Source organism: Priapulus caudatus, unplaced genomic scaffold (genome assembly GCF_000485595.1).
Source record: "Priapulus caudatus unplaced genomic scaffold, Priapulus_caudatus-5.0.1 Scaffold59, whole genome shotgun sequence".
Lineage (NCBI taxonomy): Eukaryota > Metazoa > Priapulida > Priapulimorpha > Priapulimorphida > Priapulidae > Priapulus > Priapulus caudatus.
The window spans coordinates 463,982-491,486 of record NW_014577120.1 but is presented as its reverse complement, the minus strand read 5'-3'; the positions used below and the strand labels follow the sequence as shown (position 1 = coordinate 491,486).

The following is a 27,505-nucleotide window of genomic DNA, read 5'->3' as shown; positions in this document are numbered from 1 at the left end:
ACATCTGAAAACACCTACGTCCATGCATGCAGCCAAGCACGGTGTTACGGGCGTCTGCCCGTGTCGTATGAATCGCCTTGTTGATATCAACCATACACGAGCTCCAAGATAAATTGCTAATCATTTAATTAGCGTGTGCCCGAATGACGTGGCTCGAGTTTCCAATACACGTCGGCAACAATGCGTCGGCGAAGTAACCTCGCGCGCCCGGGCGAACCCGAGCCTATAGTTGCCCCCGCATATCCTCCTTTTTCCTCTGGCGCTCGCATAACGAAATTACGAAACTCGCTGTAGCCGCAGATATGATGTACACAACACCTCTGCCTAGTAACCGCGCATGCGTGCGTGAGTGCGGGCGTGAGTGCGCGCATGCGTACGTGCGTGTAACTTCTTATAATATGGTGGTTTTAGGGCGATTGTCAGGTAATTATGATTCTAAAGTGCGTCTCATCGCCGTCAATTATCAAACAATTATTGCTAATACGAGAAATGCACGACTTGTAGGCCTACATTTCTCCTAGTAATTACATAAATATACATAAATACATCGACGTACATTCACAAGGGTTTATTTACATATATAAATAATAATCTTTGTACACGGCAATATAGCAAACGATGAGCAAATAGGAATATATATAAGATAAAATATAAATATTTGCATCAGATCCCGATTTGATAAAATACACTCGTTATCAGCGATTCTGCACGCGCGTGCTACGCACACACCTTGCATCTCACCTAACGGGTAATCGCCGTTACGCCACGCACACCCTTTCTCTGTCGCTGCAGCGTTAAAGGGAAGACCGACTAGCCAACGCCCACACTCAATTATATACCTTTAGGCGTATATACCTCGTAATATCAGGAGTGAATAATAGAGACACTATAGAGATCTCTATTATTCACTCCTGGTAATATCTGTCTCCCGGTAGCCTCACCGTGCGAAGCAAGCATTAAGCACGCTCATGGCTCATGCACGCAGCCGCCATATGCAATAATTACCATTTATTTATTAGCATCTTGGCTATCACCGTTCGGGGATAAAGTGATATAATTATATGCCCACGGCATTTCAAATAGCAAGCATAGAAGCTGTCGTGCCACAACGCGTTCGATCCAGTAGAATCGCACGTTTCCGATATCACCCAGCGATACGTGTATTGAAGCGATACATACATCTGGCAGCCAACGGAAAGTTTCGGGCAGGATTAAACCTTATATTTTAACAGCATGCAACCTCGCAACATGGCCTTAAAATATCAGAGCCATTAAAATAATGTAAGAAGCACTGCGAATTGTGATATGATAACAGCCTTATCGTAACAGCAGCAAACATCAAGAGTATTCCCGGTTCAAAGATCTACATTTTCTTCAAAGTCTCGTTTTCCGAACCCGCATTCTTTGTTGTCGCTGAACTTTCTCTTTTATCTGCCTGCTTTTCCTTTTTTTTCACCTTGCCTTCTCGTTCTCTTTCTCTCTCTCTCTCTCTCTCTCTCTCTCCTTCTCTCTTGCACTCTCTCTTCTGTGTCTCTATCTCCGTCATCCTCTCCCCCTCTTTCATTCTGTCTCAGTCTCACTACCCTTTTCAGGTATCCCATGTCTATGCAACCATTCTTTTCTCAGTGTCATCGTATCCTGCTGACCCGTTCTCTGTGCCAGCAAATGTGTATGTCTACATCTTTCCCAACGATAAGCGTGGAGATTCAGTTCTCCAGCCCGTGAAGATCCCCAGCGTTCTGAAACACGGTATCACGTGATTACCAGGCGCGGAGTCGTTACATGGCCACCTACTGCCGAAATGTCACAGAAGGTCATTCATAACACTTCACTTCGCGTGTATTTTCATAATGAAATTTAATTATCACGCGAATATGGTTATGGGTGCTAATGGGCTTCCTGGGCATTAATCAGGGCTGGCATATACATGTTACGGATTACATTTTTTTTAATTGGTAATTAGTAAAATGTCGAATAATCATGTGGAAGACGTCGCCAAGCTTCTAAAGCAGACTTTTAGGTAAAACACCATGTCACTAAAAACTCCTGATACGCATGTTACCATTTCAATTGAGTTAACACCAATTTATCTGAACGTACAAACTTACAATATAATATAGCATGGCACGGATGTTGATGCAATTTTATTATTAGGGTTTTTATAGAATTTCCATTTATTGGCTATTATTGACATAAGTAATATATGATATACACTACATATAGCCAAATGAAAATTCTTTATGCTGTGCACTACCACAGGCAGGAAAATTGGCCTCCAACACAGTAAGTCTGCCATAAGGTCACCTGCTCTTTCTTATGTAACCCTTATTGTATTATTCTACTATTTTATCATAAATCCCATAATTAGACTTGGGTCCAACTACTATGTCGACCTTCACACAATATTAAACACACAACGGAACAGAACACAACAGAATTACAATAGAAACACTAGAAAGGGTAAAAAATTGCAATGTTCACTAAAGAAATTCCTGTCGTGTAAGATATCATATCTTATTATATATATATATATATATATATATATATATATATATATATAGCTAATTCACATATATATTTATACAAATATATATGTACCTCCTCAGAAGTTATCTCATCAATGAGACGCAACTCTGTTTTGTCATCCGTTGGGCGCCTTAGCCGTGGGCTAACCCGCCTGGTCCGCTCCTGTACACTGGTCAGGTACTTTGTTGCACAGTCTTTACCCATCTCGGTAGCAGACTGCAGACAGAGTAAGAAAAACATCTGTGTCGGTTTATCAATAAGCAGCAAGCTAGCATGCACATTTCATTTTTAGCATTTCTCTTACTTTAAGATAATGTGCAGAAGATTTTTACCAGTTATTTAGTTCAGTGGCCAGTTTCAACATGAAGTAATGTTTAGAGAGTTCATAGTTTTAGTCTCCTTGGCTATAGAGGCTTTCAACCTATTGTTCTTCTATAACGAGTGGGTGCAATTTTAGCATCTAGCAGCAGTGCAAGGCATTTACGCATCCTGGCGCCATCTATTGCTGGAATAGAATATAAACGTAGACGTAGTGATGCAATAATATCGATCGCATTCACACACCTGAATGTCTTGAAGCAGGTTTCCGTTCGTATCGGATTCTGATGCTTGCTGTCCATTCCGCGCTTTATCAACCCTTATTCCTGCTGTATCAGACGTTGGCCTATCGCTATACTCCTCTCTTACAACTCCCACTGACCTTTGCTCCAGTAAAGGGTCATCTATGTTGGCTGACGTCTCCTGTTATGCACAATTAAGCAGCTTATGTAAATAATTCAGACACAATTAAATTACGGGGGTGACTGCTAATAGCTAGGTTAATTAGAAAACTATGATATTGCATGAAGCTGTAATACGATTATGACAAAATGATTATAAACGTGGCTGTTAAGCAGATTAATAAGGAGGAAATTATATAAATACATCTGATGGTGAATAATATCTCAGCCTTCTCAAATACAGCTTCACACAAAACATTATTATTGCTATAGGGCTATGCAATCATTATATATATATATATATATATATAAATATATACCATATATAGTTGTTATATACTCTAGTCCAATTATGATTGGTTGCTGAGTAACAAGATAGCACATATCCTGTCACTCTCCAATCTTGAAATCTGGTCTCTCGCTATATAATTATATCCACCTGCTAGAAATAAACCTATCCTGTTTCGTTTCAGTGTATTAAGACCAATTGGTTCCTTAAATATTATTTATGTAAGTTATATACATAAGTTAAAATCTTCTCAATGGGGCCATGACCTAAAGATATCTCAAAAGTGACATTTAATCCATAACCTTCAAGTTCCTATTATTATACCAGGGCGTCAAGTGACAAGTGACGCTCAAAAAATAGGAAAATAGGAATTTCAGATGTGAAAAAATAGGAGGAAAATAAGAATTTTGGTGAGAAAATACATGTTAAATAGGAATATTTGTGCGTAGATGGCCTCCCAACACCCCTACAGCCATCCCAATCCACCACAAATGGTTTTATTAATATACATATTTGGAGTTACATCACATGCGAACAATATTTTGAGGTTTTAATGAGAAATGCATGTTAAAATTGATAAGCAGTTTATACGTGCATAAGCACCCATACATGTAGACTACTCCAAAATAGTATGACGTACATGTATACATGGGCGGATCCGGCTTTTTGAAAAAGGGGGGTCCAGTTAGAAATATTAAAACGGCACTTTTATAAAAAGGTGCCGAAGGCAGCTTATGCGACGTGTCTAAGGCACGTTAATTGCCACTTAGGGGGGGGGGACCTCCCCCAAATAGGAATTTGTCCAGAAAATATGAGAAAATAGGAATTGCCCAGAAAATAGGAAAAATTGGAAAAAAATAGGAACTAGATGCCCTGTTATACCCTACAACCTGCTACTACTTGCACACCAATTGTGTGGGTGTGTTAAACCTATGCTATTTCCCGTATCAGATAACTGAGTGTTGGCCTTTGGTATACTGTCATCCTCATGGTGATATTTTATATTATTATACCATTACTTTTAAGTAGACAGCACAAGACTTAAAAACACACTGACTGTGTATTAATTACTAAGCTTATGTGGGTAGTACAGGTCAACTGACAAGTCATCTTATGGATAGAATCTGAATTAAATGTAAATGTAATGCAAGCTTACATGACGGGAAAATTGTAAATCATCGTCATCTGACGAATGGTCGTCTCCCATCTCTGTAAAATCATTCGACTTTCTTTTAGTCTTCTTTGCCTGGGAAATAAGAGCATATAGTTAGGCTGAGAGGGTCTATGTCCCCCAGGGTACTGCCGGAACGTACCCTGGGTACGGTCCGCTATACCGGAACGTACCCTGGTACTATCTAATATGCCGGACCGTACCTCGCCTACTCCACTAACGAGTTTAGGGAGTAGCCTACGCCTACTCCCTAACCCTAACCATATCAGATAGTTACTCAGGGTACTTCCGGTATACCGCGACCGATACCCAGCGGTACGTTCCGGGCCACGTACCCTGGGGGACATATAGACGCCTATGAGTATAGTTAGGTGTTGCTATGAGCACTATGATAGTATCATATTATATATTTAGCGCTGTTCTACCTGTTTTATATATATAATATGTGCGGTAGATTACCCGATGCACATATCTATCACAGTACCCCGGATATCACCCTCATACGAATGAACACATTAGAACTGACAGTTTTATGATTTATAACCTGTCCCTCATACATGCAGAAGCTCTTGCTCGATTCCTCCGCTCGTGCAGTTCGTCACTCCACCTATATTTTAGCCTATGCTAACTCTCGTCGTCTCTCTTCTCTCTCCTTCCTCTCTCTCTCCTCTCTCTCTCTCTCCTCTTCTCTCGATCCTCTTCTCTCTCTCTGTTCTCTCTCTCTCGTCTTCTCTCTCTCTCTCTTCCTCTCTCCACTCTCCTCTCTCTCTCTCTCTGCTCTCTCTCTTTCACTCTCTCTCTCTCTCTCTCTCTCTCTCTCTCTCTCTCTCTCTCTCTCTCTCTCTCTCTTTGTTTATTTATTGTTGTATTCCATATCTCTCCACCTGTCTCCTACCTCTTTTTCTTGCAGAGTCCTAGTATGTGGAGTTCTACTACACTCACTAATTATTCAAGGCTAACCATCGTGACCACTATTTATGGAGCAGCAAGCAAATGATGAAAACAAACAATTATGTAGGGTAATTCACATAGAAATGGGTGTCCTAACACCTAGAACATTTTTTTGGTACAACAAAAGAACAAACCATTTTCTTTCTTGCTGTCGTCCCAGCAGATTGAATTCGCGACCACCATGGCAGCTTGGCATTAGTGTCATTCGGCGGCTGTACCTTTCCTTCTGTACTTGGCTTCTTTTCTCTCTGCTGGTCTAGATGATCATCTTGACAGCACACCTTCAGATCAATACAGATGCTCTATACATTGTGCAAGTATTACTTATAGGCCTAGTATTCTGTAATTGTTGAATTTTCTCTTCTCCGCAATGGTCCCTTGTACTTCAAGCTATATTACTCTGGATGTTGACCTTCCCTTTCTCACTATTATCTCCACAGCATATTCTTCTTTTTTAATTTTTTCGTCTTTTTCTAACCCTCTCCCCATCGCTAGTACTAGAAGTTTTCCATGTTCCCTCATTACATCTACCCTGAACTGTTGTGCATATGGTAATTGGCGCTGCAAGTCATTTTCTTAATCAGTACGTGCTGCACTAATAACATGTCATATGCCTAATTACCTTTTGCTCAGCATCTACATTTCGCTGGGACTGTGTCTTATTCTCCTTCTTGTCACTGACCCGGATTTTATCTTTTCCCATGAGCCGGTCAAATTTCTGACGTAGATGGGAAGGTGAGCTGCGGAGGAGAAACACACCTTTAGTAAATGATCATAGCAATAGTAACTTTGTAAGTTATAATCATTAACAATTAATGAGTCTTAAGTAAATCTTAATATTTTAATATCTTAATTAATATTTAATAAGTCTTAAGACCACCCAAATCAGCATCCTCTACATCATCCTATCATCATCATCATCATCATCATCATCATCATCATCATCATCAGGATCGACGTATATAGGCACCAACAGCATCAATATCATCAGCATCAAAATCATCACTAGCATTAACGTCATCAGCATCAAAATCATCACTAACGTAAATCAAATAAAAATCATCACGATTATATAACCATTTCGATCATGACTTTAATATCATTACGTGCATCGCTAATTACAGTAATTACGAGCTTCATCATCATCACCGGAACCATTAATTGTTATGATCCCCACCACAGACACTGAGACAGTAGACATTAACTAAAAAAAAACGAATTAATTCGTTTAATTATCCTGTAATTTATTTTACAGCGACGTACGTCATCGCTACCATGCAGCAGCACTATAATTCCTATACAGTGATACGCGCTTGTAAATGCTTTCTTCCTACATAAGAGTGAGTCACCCACGTACATGGGGTGGGGTGGCTGACGACGATGGCGATACAACTGCTGGTGTACGTTTACAGAAATAGGCGAAGCGTGAAGTAACAGAAGTCGCGCTTGCCGACGAAAGTCAATGAGCTCCAGCCACCTTTCTCACATCGTCGCACCTTCGCGTGCGTGCGTGCGTGCGTGCGTGCGTGTGCGTGCGCGCGCGCGTGTAACTGACCTTTCGTGCTCGTCGTCGGAGGAATGCAGCACCAGAGCGGCGTCCACCGAATCCTGTTTATCCAGCAGCAGTTTGTTGTACGCCATCTCTCCCTTCCCTCGCCTGCCGCAGCGCGATGGCGGCGTTGGTGTCGCTGTGTTCGTGCGTGCGTTCGTTCACACGCGGGTCAGCAGCAACAGCAGCAGCAGTCGTACGCGAAACTCGGTGTCATCAACCATCTGGCGTTCTGTTGGTGGCGATAAACAATAAATAATAGTCCCCTCGCGTACGTATACGTCGTATACATAGTGCACACACATACGATATAGCTGCTTGCTAGAGATACTAGTGCTCGCAGCAGAGGGCAGCAGCTGGTTACGACACGTACATATACGTATATATAATACGTGGTGCCACATCGCGGTGTGGGTACCCCTGCCAAACCACGTGGCTGCGTGGCTATAATCGATATCAGCGGATCCCTCGTGCATCGTCGCGCGCGCTTACGTCGCCTGATCGAGCTAAACGCCCGCTTGCACGCTTGCCTGACTGCGTGCCGACTGCCGCCGACTCATAGTCGCGTGAAAGAGTATGCTGTTTATGCGTATATATATATATATATCGTATATATATCGTAGGCCTACTCTGTTTTTTACCAAATATTTGGCATTTCACGAGAGCGCGTATTATATATATACAAGTTGTCGATATTGATCATGAGAGACAACTGAAAGACTGAGACATCGAGCGTGCACGACTAAACATATAACCCCTACCACACCCCCATCCCGCCCTCAACGCCCTCGCTTTTCCAACATTTGACATTGACGTGAACGTTACGTGAATGCGCGGAGGCGTACGTTACTTGTTCAATATTGATCAGGAGTAAATAATTGGGAGGGATGATAGGGTAGGTATTATCTACTCCTGATATTGATCAAGCGCAGCGCACGCGCATATATACGTTCGTGGCTATACAGGAATTACAGCTGCAATTCATCCAAACGTGCATCAGTCAAATTCACGTAGGGTGCATGGGCGGATCCATGAATGGGGATCAACAAGGGATCCGGGCTCGCGTGGCAAGTCTCTATGTAGTTCTGCTATAGTAAGGTTTATAGTCGGAGCAGCAGGTGGAAATTAATCTATACTTTTGTATACTATAGGAAGCCACGGCCGCGCATTTGTCTGCGGGTACGCAGAGGGTAGTATTCTACTATAGATTCTTACGTGCGTCTTTAATACCATATGCCTAGCTATTGCTCATTGAAAAAAGAAATGATTAATACTGAGATGACAATACTGTCAGTATACGTCCCAGTGGGGGCCGCGGTTGTCAGAAACAAAATTAGTATCAACATTGACTTTTTCTCAGAGACCGAACCTAGCTCTACACACACTGCGTATGAGAATTCTCGTATGTTATGGCCTACTCGTATATGTTCTCAGAACACTGCGTATGTTAAACTCGTAAACACGTTTCTGTCAGCGCGGTCTATGAGAAAAGTTAATGTTAAAACTATGACGTCAAGACAAATTTTTGTTTCAACCAACGGGCCCTGCATATGGGCCTACGCTCGCGGGACTGTGAACCGTACGTAGCATGCACCAGCCGATCGCAGCCACAGGGGAGGGGCCTCTCTTATTCAGGGCGTGCGTGGGTGTACTTGTGTGTTGCACATGAGCATTTGACCGGCATTTACAGGTAATTATCGGCAATAATATGCGAAATAGAGTAGAGAAACATTAAGACTTTGGTAGTAAATACATTTTGTGTTTATTTACCTTTTTTTTATTGAGACGTTCCAAAGTGCCTGTGATCGCAGCGGGTTCGTATAACTTATACGCGTGTGTAAGCAAACACCGGCGGTCTTGTCCGCTGCGGAATGAAGGCAGCGAAATATGCTGCTAAAACAAGAAAAAATACCGTCAGGTTTTCTCAAAAAATACCCCACGAGACAGCCGTTAAAACTTACTCGCCGTCTCCTAATTACTTCCGCCTCCATAACACTTTCAGAATGGGAGCGCGTGGGCATAACCCGGAACGCTGTGCTGTATTTGCACAACAACCTAAATCTGCATCACAACTCAACGCCCCGTCTCCAAAATTATACATTCGTTATTTATCGGCATGGTACCACCCAAGCCCCCCCCCCTACCCGACGCACACTTACGCCGGACCACCAACGAGTTTTGTTTGATATACACCGCTATATTGACACATTGAAAACAGTGAGTGCCTTTCCCATGTCACTTCCATTCTGCAGCCAGAGTAAACTGATGTTTTTCTGTCTACTATTCGGATGATATATGATAATAAAAAAACTTTCCAACTATAGGTCGTTTTGATTGACTACAAAGCGCGGCCATTGTTTTACGTTGGCTCGATGGTATTTCCGTGTATGGATCACGACGAACAAAAATATATCACATATATAGGAACTATAATATATAATGATAATATACACATATTATCAAGAGCTCATATATAGATATCTCTATTATGAGCTCTTGATATTATCAGGAGTAGATAATAAAGACCTATAATAGTCTCTATTATCTACTCCTGATATTATGTGTATCATTCCAGGTACAAAATACAGTCACATGATCTCTCGGCACTATTTTGTTCTCACGCGTATACTAGCGAAAACAGCTAGGCCTACGGTCGTAAAACCCTTCGCCCATTAACACGAGCACATAAAACTACGTTTATGCATATATATAATACATATATATATATAAATATATATACATATATATATAATAATATATTTATTTATTTATTTATTTATTTATACGTATACATAATTATACATAAACGCATGTGAACTGTGTTCAGTTTACGTTCTCTTAATACTGTACACGTAAATCGTATCGACAGGTCGTATATTTTGACTCATAAAGATCCATTTGGGTTTACGTCCGACAAAGTCTTTGCGAAAACAAGTTTCACTTGACACATTATTAGGCGTTAATCATAATTGGTGGGAAAGTAAAGATTAATTTGCCCACTAAAGAGAACATGAATCATAGCTGGAAACAAAATTTATTTGCTTTTTTCATTACACGACGTGTGGGCAGTGGTAGTTTTTTTGTAAATAGCTGCAGCCAGGTTAATTGTAAAAGCAATGGAAGTTAAATTGCAGTGCAATCATGCCGGAAATCATGCAACCCCTCAGCAATTCGTATTACTGTAATGTATATATATCACACGCACGCACGTACGCACGCACGCACTCACGCACGCATGCACACACGCACGCACGCACGCACGCACGCACGCACGCACGCACGCACACACACACACACACACACACACACACACACACACACACACACACATATATATATATATATATATATGTAACAATCTACAGAATATAACAGATATATCTCCACATCTATATATACGCGGATGCCCCTCAATCTGTATCGTCTGTCTGCCTGCCTCGCTATTCTGACTCATCTTCTGGTCTCCAGGGAATTTCAGCCATTTTTACCTAGAACAAATTGCGAGCTCGGCTTGCGGGCCGTCTCGTTCGCTCGTATAGCAGAAACGACTGCGTGTTCAGGACTCGTAAACATCGTAGGCTGGCTCGAGTAATGTAAAATATCGACAAAGCGCGCGTGATCGAGAAGGCTCGAACGATTTCTGCGTGACTAGATATATAGTGAATGAAGCCATATAGTGCCTATATAGTGTGGGAATTATCGTGGTAGAATATTGGCGGAGAATAATATATATGGTGTGATTCGTGGCGAGACGGCGGCAGGGCTAATGTCGGAACGATTCGAGTGAGAATTTTACTTGGAAATCTTTGACTTTGGAAAGATGTTTTCAGTTCAATCTCACACACTCGTCTCCCCCTCTCTCTCTCTACCTCTGTTTCCCTTTCTCTCTCTCGCTCTCTCTCTCTCTCACTCTCTCTCCCTCTCTCTCTCCCTCTCTCGCTCCCTCTTTCTCTCTACCTCTCTCTGTCTCACACATACACACACACACACACACACACACACACACACACACACACACACACACACACACACATATCTCTCTCACTCTCTCTCTCTCTCTCTCACGCACTAATATTTCGCGTTCACTCTCCTCTCTCCCTTTGTCTATTTTACCCCATCTTTACTTACGTCTCTCGTCTCTATCTCTTGATCGATCGTGCACAGCCCTACAACCCATGCATTCACTAATCATGCACGCACACACGCACGTATGCACACACGCACGCTCGCCCGCCCGCAGGCATGCACACACGCACGTACGCACACCAATATACCCAATAGCCACTCACGCACACGCATCCATATAGCAATAACAACATTCATACACACACACATGTGCACGCACGCGCGCGCGCGCACGCACGCACGCACATATCCATATATCAATATCCACATCATTCATACACACACACATTCATACATAAATACCAACATCCATACACAATCATCCATATATCTATCAATAGCCACATCTATACACACATATATATATGTCCATACTTCAATACCAAAATCACCCATACGCACACAAATATATCAATTCCAACAAATATATAGAACCCTAGCTCTAGTACTATAGCCCGCGTACATTGACTGCCGCAGGCCTGCGGCAGTCAATGTACGCGGGCTATAATAGTACTAGAGCTAATAGAACCCTAGCTCTAGTACTGTAGCCCGCGTTCAGTTACTGAACGCGGGCTATAGTACTAGAGCTATATAGAACCATATAGAACCATATAGCTATATAGAACTATATAGAGCTATATAGAGCTATATAGAATAGAGCTATATATATAATTATAGAGCTATATAGAACCTTCTTCATATGCTCTTGATAGAACCCATATACCATATGCGATGCAAATTAATCCACGTACCACTACTACCTCCATCACTGTGCCCACGGTGCCGTGTTTACATCACACGTATGGCTACTGTATAATATATATATATATATATATATATATATATACATATACATATATACATATATATATATATATACATATATTATACCGTTCAAGACACTTACGTTACGCTGTGTCACGGCTGGCGTCTTAGAACTTTCTCGCTCTCTCTCTCTCTCTTTCTCTCTCTCTCTATCGTGTCACGTACGGCCGCTCGCTCGCTCTCGTCTGGCGGCGTGTACGCGGGAGCAGCTCCGCGTGTTACGGCCCTGTGTGTGTGAATGTGAATGATCGCGTAACTAGGGATCCGGGTTATCGAGCTCTCCTAACCTCACCAACACCCCGCCGCCGCTACTGCATCAACCAACAACTGTAATAGCCGCAGTGGCAGCAGATGTGCGCTGCTGCTGCTGTTGGTGTTGTACGTGCTGCGGGTCGAAATGCATGATGCTGTTTTACTACGTATAGCTGCGGCTGTAGGTTCGCGCGTGTGTGTGCGCGCTACAGTGTGATCACGCAGCTCGCTATATAAACCGCATATATAGGTTGGCATGCTTGCTGCGGTGTGTGTGTGCGTGGGTGAGGGAGTAGGTGGTGGTGGGGGTGGGCGGGGTCGAGTTTAAGGCGCTAGTTGTAAATTTAATGGAATAATTGTGCATAATCGTTTATACTCAGCTATATCTGCTATATGTGCCTGTTATATTTGTTATATATATTAGTTAGTTATATCAAGAGTGGACCAAACCACTCTTTTATCCACTCTTGGTTATATATAGGTTGTCATGCCTCAGTATTAGGGATCTGGGGATTTTTTATGGTAAGTTTTTAAAAACTACGTACGGCATCGTATTGCTACAGATAACTCATGAAAAATGGATTGGAATAATATATCGGGGTCTGCATAATTTATAACCGCGCGTATTTCCACGCTTTTACACGGTGTCATATATGACACTGACTCGTGGCGAATACATTAAACGTAGCCTAGTTGAAAAATTTGAACGATTATAAAGTCAGTGTATACTTTAATTACTGCAGCAATATATTAATAGATATCTTCACGATATGTATCACTTAATAAATTTGCATAAAAAATATTGTTGCACATTTCTTCCGCTAGATGGCAGCATTAGCCATCAACTTTCAAAATGGTTGCAATGGATCTAGATAGGTGGATAGAAATTGCAAAAGGATGCAAATATCTTCCAGAAAATGATTTAAAGGTATAATGCAAGTTATGAATAACTTTATTTTAATAATAAACTGTATTTATTTTATAGAATGGCATAACAATAAACAACGTCATTAGTTATACGCAAGAGACCAACTATTTCAATATTTTGAATTTGAGTGTTCAGTGTTTATTTTGCCCCAAGCCTAGTTTAGCACGTAGCTAAGTTATGATATTATTATTAGCCAGATGAGGTTAGCACAACTGCGAAAACGCACTGCGGAGTCCAAAACTATCCTTGATCCTTTATTTCAAGATTCCCGTACTGATACTATATCAAACAACTTCCTTTTGATTGGAAAAATGCTCTTATAACCTCAGTTTATATTACGCAGAGGCTACGGGCACGGCAGCGGTTCAAGGATAGAGAACATGGGTCCCAATAAAACTAATGTCATTTACATCAATATAAATATAATATTATATCAATATAATAGGTTAAGGTTATTGTTAGGATTAGGGTTAGGGATAGGCACATTGGTTTCATTGGGACCCATGTTCTCTATCCTTAGGGCACGGCAGCCGTATCTTAATGTCTCGAGGCTTCAGTTACGCCAGTCATACTATGCATGCGCTGCAGCCGTATCTTAATGTCTCGAGGCTACGGGTACGGCAGTCCCACACATAAGTACAAACAGTCGCCCTATCCCTAACCCTAACCCAACCCTAACCCTAACACTAACTATAAACCGACTCGGCTATTTTATATACGCGTGTCATAGTACCAAATTAATCTATGGTGTATAACCTTTGGCTTTCAATATTTTGCATCTGAACTGACAATTAATCCCAACCAACTGGTGTAGGCTAGCTGGCACAATAATGTTTATTTTTATACTTTAAATCTGAGTGTTTTCTAGCTCATCAAGAAATCTTAATTGTGAATTATATCGTGAATTAATTTTCAACGGCATTATTTTGTGGGAAAGCGACGCATGCGCAAATGGACTGCCGTACCCGTAGCCTCGAAACATTAAGATACGGTAGCCGAACCTCCAGCCACTGCGTTTATATTAAGGGCGTGGCTACGCTACCGGTTCCGGACGAGGAGCCGCTAGGCTACGCGTTCGGACATCCATCTCACACAGTGAGCTTGCGACACGTACACGCATGATTGCGCAATGGGATCGGCGCTCTGCTGTTTGCCGTGTGTGTGTGTGAGAGAGAGAGAGAGGGAATGTGTATGTGTGCATGTGTGTATGCGTGAGAGAGAGAGAGAGCGTCTGCGAGGTGTGTGTGAGAGAGAGCGAGAGAGAGCTGTGTGTGTGTGTGAGAGAGAGTGAGAGAGGACGGATGAAAAGAAAGAATAGACGCCAGCAGAGCGTCCCATTGCGCAATCATGCGTGTACGCGAGTCGCTCGATCACTGTGTGAGTGGATGTCCGGATGCGTAGCCACTGCGTTTCTATTAAAGGTGGTGGATCTTCCCTTGCTTCAAATTATCGCCCAAAATCTTTGACTTCTCTTTGCTTTAAGGCATTTGAGCATATATAGTCTACTCCTCTGTTATGAACCATTTCGATAGGCATGATATTCTGTCCCATCATCAACATGGGTTTCGGCATGGGTTTTCTACCGTTACCCAGTTAATCAATGTTCTTCATGATTGGACATTAGGTCTTGACAAATCTCAACAGGTTGATGCAGTATTTCTAGATTTCAGTAAGGCCTTTGAATTTGATAGGGTTCCTCATGACCTTTTAATTTTCAAACTTGGTCACTTGGGTTTGGATACTGCTACGTTAAACTGGATCTCTGACTTTTTGAAGGATAGACCTCAAATTGTCTGTGTTAACGGCAGCATGTCAGATGTGGCTGCTGTCACATCGGGTATACCCCAAGGTTCTGTGCTTGGTCCATTGCTGTTCTTATCCTTTATAAATGATTTGTTGGCTGAAACTGACCCTTCTACTTCTATTTGCTTCTTGCTGATGACGCTGTTCTGTACCGCACCATCTACAATAAGGGTGATCAGTTAGCCCTCCAGAGTGTCCTTCCTCATACTGATAAGTGGGCAACAACATAGGGTATGTCATTCAATGCAGAAAAATGTAAAATTCTTTGCATTACTCGCTCCAAATCACCCTTGACTTTTACTTACTCGCCAGCAAAAAAAATACACGGGAGCGGCGAGCGATTTCGCTCCCGTCAGCTTTCAAAGCGCTCTGGTAACAACGAGAGCGAAAGTTTTGGAAGATACATGAAAAAATCGCTCCCGCGCCGCCGGCCAGCGTTCGAAATTCGTTCTGACCCGGTGGCCCACCAAGGTTTTGCTCGGGCCACCATCTCTACGAAACTGCCGGTCCTTCTGACCGGCACTTTTTCCCCTCATATTACGCTGAAATACTACGGTTATCGGAACGGTAGTTTAGACAAACTTGTAAACGGGAGCGCGTAATACGACCCGTTCCTCAACGTAGACGGGGTTTCCAAAACATCTAGAGCTGCATGAACTCCCTCAACGCATGATTCGCCACACGAACAAAAACTCGCGACAGTCTAAGAAATCGATTGCGTCATCGCCCGAGCACTGTAGGGCAGCGCCAGTGTTTTTATGCATTGCAGTAACAATAGAGGTTTTTATATCCGCAGCGGTGGCTCCTGGTGGGGAGTGAGGGCGTACTTATCAGTGACACCTGACACGCCACCGTAATCGAAGCTGTTAAACTGAATTCGTCAACCTTTCTCAACGTAGAAGTTAGACTGTTTTTTTTATCAGTTAGATATCTAGAAGCGAATGGTGAACTGTATATACTTAAAGATTCTAGGTCACTTGCTCAACTTTGGCGGAATGTGCGGCAAGCATTGACTACGATCTATGCATCGGGCTAACCGTGGCACTGCGGGAGGCAGAATAAACGAAACGTAAAAACCTACCCGCAGCAAGCTTCCCCCGCAACATTCCTAGCAGATTGATAACATTAATTTTGACGCAACTTCTAATTAAGTTAGCATGTATGCTGTTAACTGGCCAATCGGTTATCTTTAATACTATCCTATTTTGTTACTCACCTGCTAGTAAGATAAGCGGACCCACCAAATGTTTTGTGGCAGGTCTACCAAACTTTTCTGAACTTGGTCGTCTGCTGTCCACTAGATTTCTTGCAGCCGAAAATTCGAAAACCTGCGGTGCCTGGTGCTCGTACAACCCGCTTGTCCGATGGCCCGGGGCACCCACAAATTCGCCCCCTCCACTTCAAGTAGCTTGAAATTGCCATTCTTGCCGTGTTTCGGGCAAGACAAAGTTTTCTTTTATTGAATGGCTAGACATAATGCAGATTTTTTCTGTTTTCCACCCGTCCTTGCATGTTTTGCACAGACATAAGCTGCCTTGCTGCGACGAGATTTGAATGAAAACAATAATGCAAATGAGACAATCAGTGCGCGCAGTCATACTTTGTACACAACATGCATACAGCAACATGTAAACCCGGCCTCCGTGATTTTGTCACCATTATGAATGATTGTTGACCTCGTCGATTTCGCCAAAGCGTAATCTTGACTTTCGTTTGGGGAAACACCTTTACGATAATTAGACACAATTAATTTCTGGCTTCTGAGAAATTATTAGAGTCAGTGCATCAAAATGATGAAAATTTTAACAAAATCATGCTATGAAAAAGTAGCTCTGGCCAAGCCTAAAATAGCTCCCGTAAAAAAAATTACGAGAGCTCTTTTTTTCATACAAAATCAAAAAAGAGCTTTCGTAAAAAAAAAAGTAATTTTTAGGCTGTTACTCGCTGTATCATAAATATCTATCTCTTACCCCTACTTACAAATATTTGGGTGTTATTATTAGTAACGATCTTTGCTGGAATGCCCACGTTGATTATATTTGTAAGAAAGCGTCCTGATCCTTCGGCATGTTACGGCGTAATCTTAGCTTTGCCGACTCTAAAACTCGGTCCCTAGCTTTTAAAACTATGGTTCTGCCCATATTAGAATATGCTTCACCAGGCTGGTGCCCCTATAGACTTCAGAACTGCTCTAAATTGGATACCATTCAGCATAAAGCTGCAAGATGGGTATCCAGAAACTATGATGATAGTGTTGATGTTGTTTTGGCTCGTCTTGATTGGCATCCTCTTCGTGTCCGCTTTCTTCATTCTAAACTCATAACTTTCTATAAAATTTATCATGGTGAGATGAAAATTGGCATTCCCTTTTGCTTTTAATGAAGCCTGTTTGCTGCACTCGCTCATCTGAGAGTGATCACTGTTTTCGGCACGTACAAACCTTATGAGGTGAGAGGTGAGGTTAAACAACCGATAAGTACACTAGTTGATTTAGCGAGTAATTTGACAAGTACAAGGCAAGATACATGATATTTGTATAGTAACACCCATTGTTATGATATAACTCTTGTTACACAATAAATCGCTCTTACGAAAATTTACAAGGGAATGAACTGGGTTTCCTACCGAAAAACCTAGTGTGCTCTATAGGGCATGGTACACACGCAGCCAGATGTAAACGTGTCAAGGAGGTCAGCTTGTGTGTGTGCCACGCGTAGGTTAGACAGCTATCTCATCCTGTTAGAGGAAACGCCTAGCTGTTCCACGTGTATGGAGTGTTCGTGTTCCTTCAATCGGTGTCCTCCGTCCAGTCTACTCCACATCCAGGCCACTAACACTTTTTCTGAACACCCTTTTCTGTGCTATGCCAGGAAATAATCGGTGAATGCAGGGTGCAAAATTAACGCGAGTCCGGAGTCGAATACTCCCTGATTTACTGTCGGACTCTCAGATTTGACATATATGCAGGAGTTCATGTGACTCCCTGAAAATTCTGCTATACTAACTAGTTTGTTCCAGAGCACTGCCTCCTTATTATTTCCACGCGAAATTACCGTATTTTTTCAGCAAATGTCCAAAGAAATTTTGGCAGACGTGCAACCGCATGAATCTTCAAAATAAGCACATGCGTTATTATATCTTTAGTTTTGAACTTCAGACTGCAGACTTCCTCATTTTGCTGCGACTCCCTATTTTTGAGGGCAGGGAGTCCGTTGGAATCCCTTGTTCAAAAGTTAATTTCTACCCCTGGAATGTGTTTGCTAATGTAAACTTGCATTCATAATTTTGCTTGTATTGGCAGTGATGGTGGGAAGAATGTGGGATTCTCTATTTCTTGTGGTCCGAAACCTTTTCATAGGAATGCATATATATATCGGTTTATGTATGGAAGTTGATGGGAAAACAAGATTTACGTTATGACATCTCGCGTTTGTTAAGAATGCTTTTTCTTGAAAACATTTCGTAGTGGGGGTATCAATGTAGATAAATTGCTTAGTGTTTTTCGTGACTGTTTCAGAAATTATGTGACTATGTATGCGACTTGTTATTGGAAGAATCGAACGTTCAGCCCGTATCAACACCCGTAACTGTCTGTGGTGACATACATGGGCAGGTATGTGTCATATATCTATCATACGTCGTATAAATTGTATACTACTCTGATTAGTTAATTATTTCATTTTGATCTTGTACGTAATTCTAAAAGTTCTTCTAGAAAATGCATATGTATATATATATATATATATATATATATATATATATATATATTAATATATACTATTTGTAAATGTTATTTAAGAAACCCTGGTGCAATTAGTTCTTGATTTAAACCTAAAATGTAATGTTATTTGGCGCTGTTTTACAGTATGTCATGCATTTCATAAATGTAGGCATATATGATATAGCATAATCAATATCATAAGCGAGAATGTTAACACCTTTAAACACTTATATCGTCATTTTTGCAGTTTTACGATCTTGAGCAATTGTTCCGCACGGGAGGACAAATCCCCGATACCAATTATGTCTTCCTGGTACGTAGCATGAATTCATGTGGGAATTTATGTATATATGACTGAGCTACTAAGGTGTCGGGTCTAACAACGGTTACCTACACAATCAATTACTTATAAAACTCAATTCTTAAGATTACTTCATGCTCACATAGATCGTTAAGTGTACGTAATTTGCTCAACTTTAGAGAGTAAATAATATTATATTACGTTATATTTCAGGGCGACTTTGTAGATAGAGGGTACTACAGCTTAGAAACTTTAACACGGCTACTAACGTTAAAAGCAAAGTAAGTATTCACTTGTGACCGTTAGTGTAGTGTTCAGTAATGGTTAATACCAGCCAGTAGAGGGCAGTAAAACAAACACATGAGGGCAGAATTTTCTGTAAGAGGAGTAACTGTTTCTGGGGTCAGAATATTCAATATTGAATCTCAGTTGAATTTTCATTTTTCTGAGTGCTCAACTGATTGGATTTCTTCAGGTTATTTTAGACCGGTAACATCTCATTGGTGACTTTAAGATCTTGATGTTACGGTATCTGGCACTTTGATATTTACTAATTGATAAAGACTTTCATTACTTAATACATGCAGAAAGAACTTTAAAAAAATATTAATTAGTTACACATATAAATGTTAAATATATATAGCGTTCAGTGTCACCATTATCTCGGGGCTCCTGGTAGACATACCGTTGTGGTCTGTACTAGTACTTCTAAGAAAAACGTTTGATTCCACAGGTGGCCGGATCGCTTGACCTTGCTAAGAGGTAACCACGAGAGCAGACAGATTACGCAAGTCTACGGCTTTTATGGTAAGCACTTACATAATTAAAAACGTTTGTTACTTCGAAAAACGTGTGGGCATCGTGTGGATTTCACTTTTCCTTGCAATCAGCGTCAATACTGCTGGAAACGAGTGTGTAAATTTGAACTCATTGATTTTAAATGTAAGGGGGACCCTGCTGAGCTGTGGTGTCAAATGCCTCTCCCACGTATCTTGAGTGTAGAGTAGCTCTATCATACAGGGAAGCCCTTGAGATTGATAACAATCGATATTAAATGCGTAGGTTATAGCGTACCACTTCCGCGTGTTTCAGACGAGTGTCAGAGTAAGTACGGCAATGCGAACGCGTGGAGATACTGCTGCCGGGTGTTCGATCTGCTCACAGTCGCAGCCGTAAGTTGGTAGCGACGTATAGATTTTTTCACCACGGCAATGAACTCCCTACTCTGCTGTGGTTGCCACAGGCTTAACGCGGGTCCCATCGCATGTGTCGCTGGCCCTTAGATTAAGGTTCGATCGGAGTTGAGTTGGTATGGATGGAGGCCTCATCCCGATTGTTGCTGTTTCTGTGATGAAGGGAGAGGATCGTTCATAATTGGCAGATTACCAAATAATATCTAATGCTTCTTATTGTGAGGCAGCTTTTTATGTAAGGAAACATGATCATTATTTGCTGAACGCATGTCCATGTAAAGGATGCGATTACAACCAGTTCAAGTACAATTTATGTGAATGATAGAGTAGCAACACTTTTCACGTTGGGATATTATTCAGCTGTTGTTGTCTTTAACATGCGTTTCATATTAGAATTAGACAATGCTGGATTCTCACGTGATCACCACTAGTTTTTAGCTTACCTTGAAATCGTCAAGATGAGTTATTGCCATGGGGTGTTGTCCGTCGTCCGTCCGTCTGTCCGTCCGTCCGTCCGTCCGTCCGTCCGTCAACATTTGGCTACATTCAACGATAACTCAGGAACCGTTTGACCCACATGTTTCAAATTGCATATATAGTTGTTACTCCTATGGGAGAGGTTTGAACGTCCTATTTTGGAGCACGCCAGTCGACCTACTTTCAAGCCACGTTCACTTTTTCGCAAAAATAGAAATGGCCATAAGTCAGTTCAGGTTCAACGGATTTTGCTCAATTCTGGTATGAGAATGAATAAGGACTGGCACCAAAACATATCACACTTGTTTTTATTATTATTTTTTTAATTTTGCAAATTAGGTAGATTTTGGCAATTTCACTATGCATTTCAGTGTCTGCTTATGGTCAACGCCATCAGATTGTATGCCAACAGATCTGAAACATTTATTTTCGCATAAAAAATTACTCATATATCATCATTATCAAGAGTATATAATGGGAGATATGCTATATAATGGGAGTTCTCCCATATATACTCTTGCTTTATATATCCCCCCTCCTTCTTCTATCACATCCAAGGTGAGCTACAGTGTCATTGACACTTTCATTTGTTTCTGCTTTCAGATCATAGATGAACAGATACTGTGTGTTCATGGTGGCCTCTCCCCAGATTTAAAGACACTCGATCAGATACGTACGATAGAGCGATGCATGGAAATACCACACAAGGGAGCTTTCTGTGATATCCTTATCATGTTACTAATCGCTTAAATAAAGATCTTAGTTGTAAACTTTTTTCCTCTACAGTCTGCAGTAGGTTGTTCATCTCACATGACTGAAAACATAGCCTCAACTTCTTGCACTATAAGTCCACCTTGCCAACTGAAATGATTAAATTCAGTAATTACGCCTAGTTTTATTTTAAAAACATTGCCAGTTGCATCATAAGGATCCTTCCAAGAGCTTTCGTGTTGTTGTCAATGTGAAATAAGCAATTAATAGCTCAAATAAGCAGTCTTAGCCTAAATAGTTCGCCATGCTTGTGTAAGTTAGTGCTAACCTGCAAAGATAAAAAATTATTTAATTCTCGCAGCAGTTCAAACTCAGCCACGCAAATGTGATATTGTAACCGTTGCATCGCACCGCTTTCCCCGAACGTGGCGTGCGTGTTAAAGCCGGCGTCCCGCAATCGCGTGTTGAGGCTGCACTGTAAAGCCGGCGCCTCACTCAGGCTAGAATTGACCTTGACTCCCGTGTCTCACATCTTGTCTGGTCGGACCCGGAGGATGTGGAGACGTGGTCGATATCGCCGCGCGGTGCGGGCTGGCTGTTCGGGGCGAGGGTCACGCAGCAGTTTGTCGACACCAACAACCTCAAGCTGATCTGTCGCGCTCACCAGCTGGTGCACGAAGGTAGGATGCGGTGTGTCTGTGTGCGCGTGTCACCAACCTCTGGTTTTCCTTCTTCTCTCTTCTTTTCTTCTCTCCCTATCCAATCTCTCTCCCTCTTTCTTGACCCTCGATCTCCCCCTCTCCCTCTGTCTGTCTGTGTCTCTCTTTCACTCTCTTGCCCTATGCCTTTCTCCCTTCTCTCCCTATCTCCATCTCTGCTCCAACCCTCATTCTTCTGTTCCCTCTCCCTCTCTCTCTCCATCTCCTCACTCTATCCCCCTCTCTCCCCTCTCCCCCTCACTTTCTCTCTATAACTTATGATTACACATCACCCTTCACCCCCTAGTGATGTGTCTGTGCACGCGTGGCGCCACCCGGTGGACTGTTTGTCTGTCGTTGGTGCCTACTTGTTTGTCTGTGTGGCGGCTTGTTTGTTTGTTGTCTATGTATCAGTGTTTATGTTTGTGATTGGCTCTTGCGTTATCTGTCTCTCTCTCTCTCTTTCTCTCTCTCTCTCTCTCTCTTTCTTCCTCTCGCTCTCTCCCCTCTGTGTTTCCTCGGTTTTTCCTACGTATCTTCTTCTCTCCTTGTCGTTTTTCTTTTTTCTTTCTTGACCCTCTCCCCCTCACACACCTTATTCTCTCTCTCCCTCTCTCTTTCCCCTATGCGTTTTCCCCCTTCTCCCCCATCTCTCTTCTCTCTCCACCTCGCTCTCTCATTCTTTCACTTTCACCTATAAGTGCACGTCAACCCACCACTACCTTTCACACCATCTCACCCCACCCCACCCCATAAACACCCCATCCAATACCAACAACACCACACCACCCACACCCGACACACACCACCCCACCCACCACCGCCAGCATTCACTCCATCTCTGTTCCGCAGGCTACAAGTTCATGTTCGACGATAAGCTGGTGACCGTCTGGTCGGCGCCCAACTACTGCTACCGCTGCGGCAACGTCGCCTCGATCCTCGCGTTCGCCGACGCCGACACCAAGGAGCCGAAGCTGTTCCAGGCGGTGCCGGACGATGAACGCGTGATGCCGTTGCGAGTCACCACGCCATACTTCCTCTAGACCGGCGCCGCTCCAAGGTGGGGTGGAGGTTGTTGTATGTTGCCGGCCGATCGGGGCCGGTCTAACTCTGATCACGAGTCACCACACCATACTTCCTCTGTTGCCGTTCTGACGAGGGTGGCTGCTGTTGGGCGTACACCCTGTAGATCGGCGCTGCTCTGGCTACGGTCGCCGTGTCACCACGCCCTAATTCTTGTAGACAGATGCTAGGGTAACTAGGGTCGCACGGCATTACTCTTAAGGAGGCTTGGGTGTCAACACGCCATACTTCCTGTAGACCGATGCTAGGATTACTAGAGTTGCACGCCGTCACTCTTAAGGAGGGTTGGGCATCGTCACGCCCTACTTTCTCTAGACCAGTATCGCTCTAACGAGGGTGATTCCTTCGCTCGACGACGCGCCGTACTTTATATAGACCGGTGCCGGGTTCCTTGTAGTCCGGCACCACTCCCAATCGACAAGGATGTCAGTCAGCATCCCCCCCTCACGATTGTTATAGATGAGGGTCATACTCGTTCACTTGTCGTCGATGGGCGTGACGTGATTTGTTTTAAGTGAGCTTCGTTCCCTTACCCTGTGAAGACCTGTCTCAGTCCAACTAGTCTAGCAACGTCACAGAGATATGCGTTAGTCCCTACGTGACATCACAGAGGCTTGCCTCAGTCCCTCCGTGACATCACAGAGATGCGTGAGTCCCTCCGTGATATTACAGAGATGCCTCAGTCCGGCTACAACATTGCAGAGATGCCTTAGTTCTCCCATTACATCACAGATACATCTCAATCTCTGTGTGACATAACAGACACATGCCTCGGTCCCGCTACAACATCGCAGAGATGCCTTAGTTCTCCTATTACACCACAGATACATCTCAATCTCTCTGTGACATAACAGACACATGCCTCGGTCCCGCTACAACATCGCAGAGACACGCATCAGTTTCTTAGTGACATCACAGAGATGCCTCAGTCTCTCCGTGACACCACAGAGACTCTGTGCTCGTTGCATGTTAACTGCACTTAGTACTCTGTGTTCTGTGGCGGTGCACTGTACTTTTACTGTGCGCTCACTGCTTATAACCTGTACGCAGTACTCTGTGGTGAGGATCTGGATACTGGATCCAGCACTCTATGTTCGGTGCCTGCATGCCTGGGCTACTACGGGCATCTTTCTGAGTTGTCATCATACCATCATGCTTTGGCCTAAGATCAGCATTAAACTATACTGCCTGTACTGGCATGTGATGGCAGCGTATACACTAGGTAAAAATAATGTGTCAATTTGTTTAGTGTATATCGTTGGCTACTGAGACGTGATATGGGGTTTACCCCATGTAAGATCTTTTAGCCTACTAAAATCATGATGTCAGCAAAGTTACAAGAAACAACATAACAGATGTTTTTTTACTTGTAAGAGGTAGGCTAACATATGATACAGCACTGTTCCAACATCGATTTAAAGTAAGGGTAACAGAGCGTGTGGGTGAAATAGTAGTGTAACGACATGCTAGTTGCTGCACACTCACAGGTCGAGACCTTTTGGGTTAAGTTAAGATTGCATTACGACTGTTGCGCCATTATGTACATGTACAAGTGTGTTAACTGACAGTGCAAAACACAGCGGGTGCGGTAAAACGTGTTAAGGGTGCCTTCCCACTTAAATTGTGCTGTCAAACAAAAAATCTGGTGAAATTCAATTATTAAGGGTGTGTTCATACTGTCCAATGCACATATGACGGGTAAACGAAGTTATCAGAATTGAATTTATTCCCAGTTCTTTTCCCAGGAAGTATAACCTACAGGGCTCGAGTTATAAATGGCGTTTTGTATTTACTGCTACTCATTCTTTCTGTAAGGGGTCGGTCAAAACTGTTAAGTTGTCCGTGTAGATTTAATAGGCTTATTGCCGTTACGCGACATTCACTTTCTAAATTAATTATTTTTATAGACTTTACCATGTTTACTGTGATTTGTGACAAATTAGTTGCATTAGTTATCTGGGAAGGCATCACTAACTTGCATTGTTAGTTACGTGCTATCGTCTGTTCTCTGTATGCGTGTGATTTTAGATTTGTATAAAAATAAGTAGAATTGAATAAATTGTACAGAAATAGATAAATACTTCAAATTTTCTGTGTTATTGTATATAAATATATCTCTCTCATCCTTCCTCCCTCCCTCTCTCTCTCTCTCTCTCTCTCTCTCTCTCTCTCTATATATATATATATATATATATATATATATATGGGATGCCTTTTTGTTTAGTAGTCAAGAGGTTCAAGGCTAGCAGTTTCTATATTTCTGAAAAACACGATACACCGAGTGATTGTAAGAGACTGAAGCTCTGGCGTAGTTAGAGTGTAGCGCTGGTATGCTTATCTAATTTTCACCAGATTGAATTAATAACAATAAAAGTTGGTCAAGCCAGATTTCCCTCACTATATTCATATGTCTGTATCGATTATATTATTTATCGATATTTACGTACACTTCAAACACTAATGTAAAGTTTGTAAGCAGCAGTAATTTATTGCACATCAAATCTACACGGGTGAGAATGATCAATATATCAGACAAAAGCAACAGTTATTGTTAATCATGAATAAATGCTCGATCATTACATTTTCCTAGGAATTATTCGTCAGAATGTAAAGTGTTTGGTTATTACAGACTATCAAAATTCGGATAAAACCCCCTATCGTTGTACAAAGTAGCGATGAAGAGGTGACATTACCACCCTTTATTTCTACCACTGCTTGTTTCTCCTTTAGTAACCAAAGGATTTTCAATACGTCCCAAACCACCCGAGCTGCAACACAAACAATCACAGGATGTGAAAATGGCAAGGGCCCGTTGAAAATTACCGTGTTCGTCTTTATCCTTCATCTCTTAGTGACAAATAGTCGGCAAGACAGTATGCGAGATGTCATGCTCTCTACAACTTTGCGTAATTTAAATAATGTACATATATATTCATGACAAGATATTTTCTAACCCCATAATTACCATGCAGTTTCTGTATAAAAAAATACATGTCTCTATTCGTGTGTAAAAGTAAATTAAATGCACAAGTATATATATACATAAATAACAACTATATCTCAAACATTTTCGATACCTTTTCTTTTCGAACTACATGTATAAAATAAATCTCTATGAATGAAACATTTGGCATGGACTCTCAGGCCATCCTTAAAAAATTATATGTTTGCTGTCCTACGACCGACCCACGAAGCTAGCCGCAACGCAAAAGTTTTTTTTGACATTTGGGTTCCATATTTTTTTTTACAATTTTCATAGTTAAGACTGAAACACAAAGCATGTGTGGCAAACATGAGGACAGACTTAAAATAACTATTATGCCTCGAAAAAAAAAGATACCTACCTACCCACTAAAAAAATCATGGGTCGGGGGACAGCAAACATAGAATTTTTTAAGGATGGCCTCAGCAACACAACAGCTAACAAATTAGCAGCGCTATTTGAATATGAATGCGATAGATGCTGGCAATTACTAAAAGCTAGCAAGGTAAACATGTTAGTGAACACCATGTTATACTATCAGTAACCCAGCTCTGTCATAAAAACAAAATTAATATATTTTAGTAGATACAATACTAGATTATTACAAAATTCTGAAGATAACATAATTAAGGAAACAGCTGAGCAACAAACCCAAACTTGCATAGTAAGCTAAGAATCTAGGTTGAACCTGCGGCATCAAATCGGGAAGAGGAGATTAGAAAATCGGGACCTTTGATACAAATCACCTCAGCACCTAGGTCCACTATTTAAACAAGAGCCGCAGAGCGTCTGGGCTCATCTGGGGTCTGTTGCCAAGGTTATGAACGTACAATTTCAGTCGTGCGTAGTGACACATTTATTAGGCGCAGATATGCAGATACGCAGTTGCGTACACATCATTGTTAGGGCACGCTCACTATCTCCCCCCATGCGATTTTGGTTTATTTTATTAAATGATACTTGCCTTTCACTTAGAATTTGTGTCATAGATTCACAGCTATCTATTTTTATCTATCTATAAAAGATTTCAACATATGAGCATGGATCTCCAAGTTTAATTAGAGGGGGCGGGGAGTCCTTCTCTCCCACCTCCCTCCCCACTGCGTCCCACCTCCCTCCCCCTGCCTCCCACTTCACTCCTCTTGCCTCTCACTTCCCCCCTTACCTCCCATCTCCCTCCCCCTACCTTCGACCTCCCTC

At 42.1% G+C, this 27,505-nt stretch overlaps 2 protein-coding genes across 5 annotated transcripts; one reads left to right on the top strand and one right to left on the bottom strand.

Annotated features, from left to right (window-relative positions):
* Positions 1-553: 553 nt before the first annotated feature.
* On the bottom strand, positions 554-12,458 carry LOC106821122. Of its 4 annotated transcripts, none has more exons than XM_014825800.1 (9): positions 12,238-12,458; positions 8,976-9,098; positions 7,212-7,437; positions 6,279-6,396; positions 5,791-5,937; positions 4,691-4,780; positions 3,091-3,267; positions 2,599-2,742; positions 554-1,739 (listed from the first exon to the last, which is right to left on the bottom strand). In XM_014825800.1, the coding sequence occupies exons 3-9, from the start codon at positions 7,295-7,297 to the stop codon at positions 1,707-1,709; spliced, it is 795 nt and encodes a 264-aa protein (XP_014681286.1). In that variant the 5' UTR covers positions 7,298-7,437; positions 8,976-9,098; positions 12,238-12,458; the 3' UTR covers positions 554-1,706. The 4 variants fall into 4 exon arrangements, with proteins under 4 accessions (XP_014681286.1, XP_014681287.1, XP_014681288.1 ...); XM_014825801.1 differs by having other exon boundaries at positions 8,976-9,095; XM_014825802.1 differs by lacking the exon at positions 8,976-9,098.
* A 797-nt stretch (positions 12,459-13,255) lies between these two features.
* LOC106821127 (serine/threonine-protein phosphatase 6 catalytic subunit) lies at positions 13,256-25,409 on the top strand. The gene is made up of 9 exons (XM_014825809.1): positions 13,256-13,335; positions 18,656-18,751; positions 19,107-19,172; positions 19,374-19,441; positions 19,894-19,967; positions 20,253-20,332; positions 21,434-21,551; positions 22,072-22,221; positions 23,092-25,409. The coding sequence occupies exons 1-9, from the start codon at positions 13,261-13,263 to the stop codon at positions 23,280-23,282; spliced, it is 918 nt and encodes a 305-aa protein (XP_014681295.1). The 5' UTR covers positions 13,256-13,260; the 3' UTR covers positions 23,283-25,409.
* The last annotated feature ends 2,096 nt before the right edge of the window (positions 25,410-27,505 follow it).

Coding starts and splice junctions, on each gene's coding strand:
- LOC106821122 (XM_014825800.1), bottom strand. CDS start 7,297: ATGGCGTACAACAAACTGCTGCTGGATAAACAGGATTCGGTGGACGCC. Junction 5,938..6,278: donor ATGTAGATGCTGAGCAAAAG/GTAATTAGGCAT, acceptor ATTGATCTGAAG/GTGTGCTGTCAAGATGATCA. Junction 2,743..3,090: donor ACCTGCTTCAAGACATTCAG/GTGTGTGAATGC, acceptor CTCTGTCTGCAG/TCTGCTACCGAGATGGGTAA.
- LOC106821127 (XM_014825809.1), top strand. CDS start 13,261: ATGGTTGCAATGGATCTAGATAGGTGGATAGAAATTGCAAAAGGATGC. Junction 20,333..21,433: donor ATCTGCTCACAGTCGCAGCC/GTAAGTTGGTAG, acceptor TTCTGCTTTCAG/ATCATAGATGAACAGATACT. Junction 21,552..22,071: donor ACACAAGGGAGCTTTCTGTG/ATATCCTTATCA, acceptor CCCGTGTCTCAC/ATCTTGTCTGGTCGGACCCG.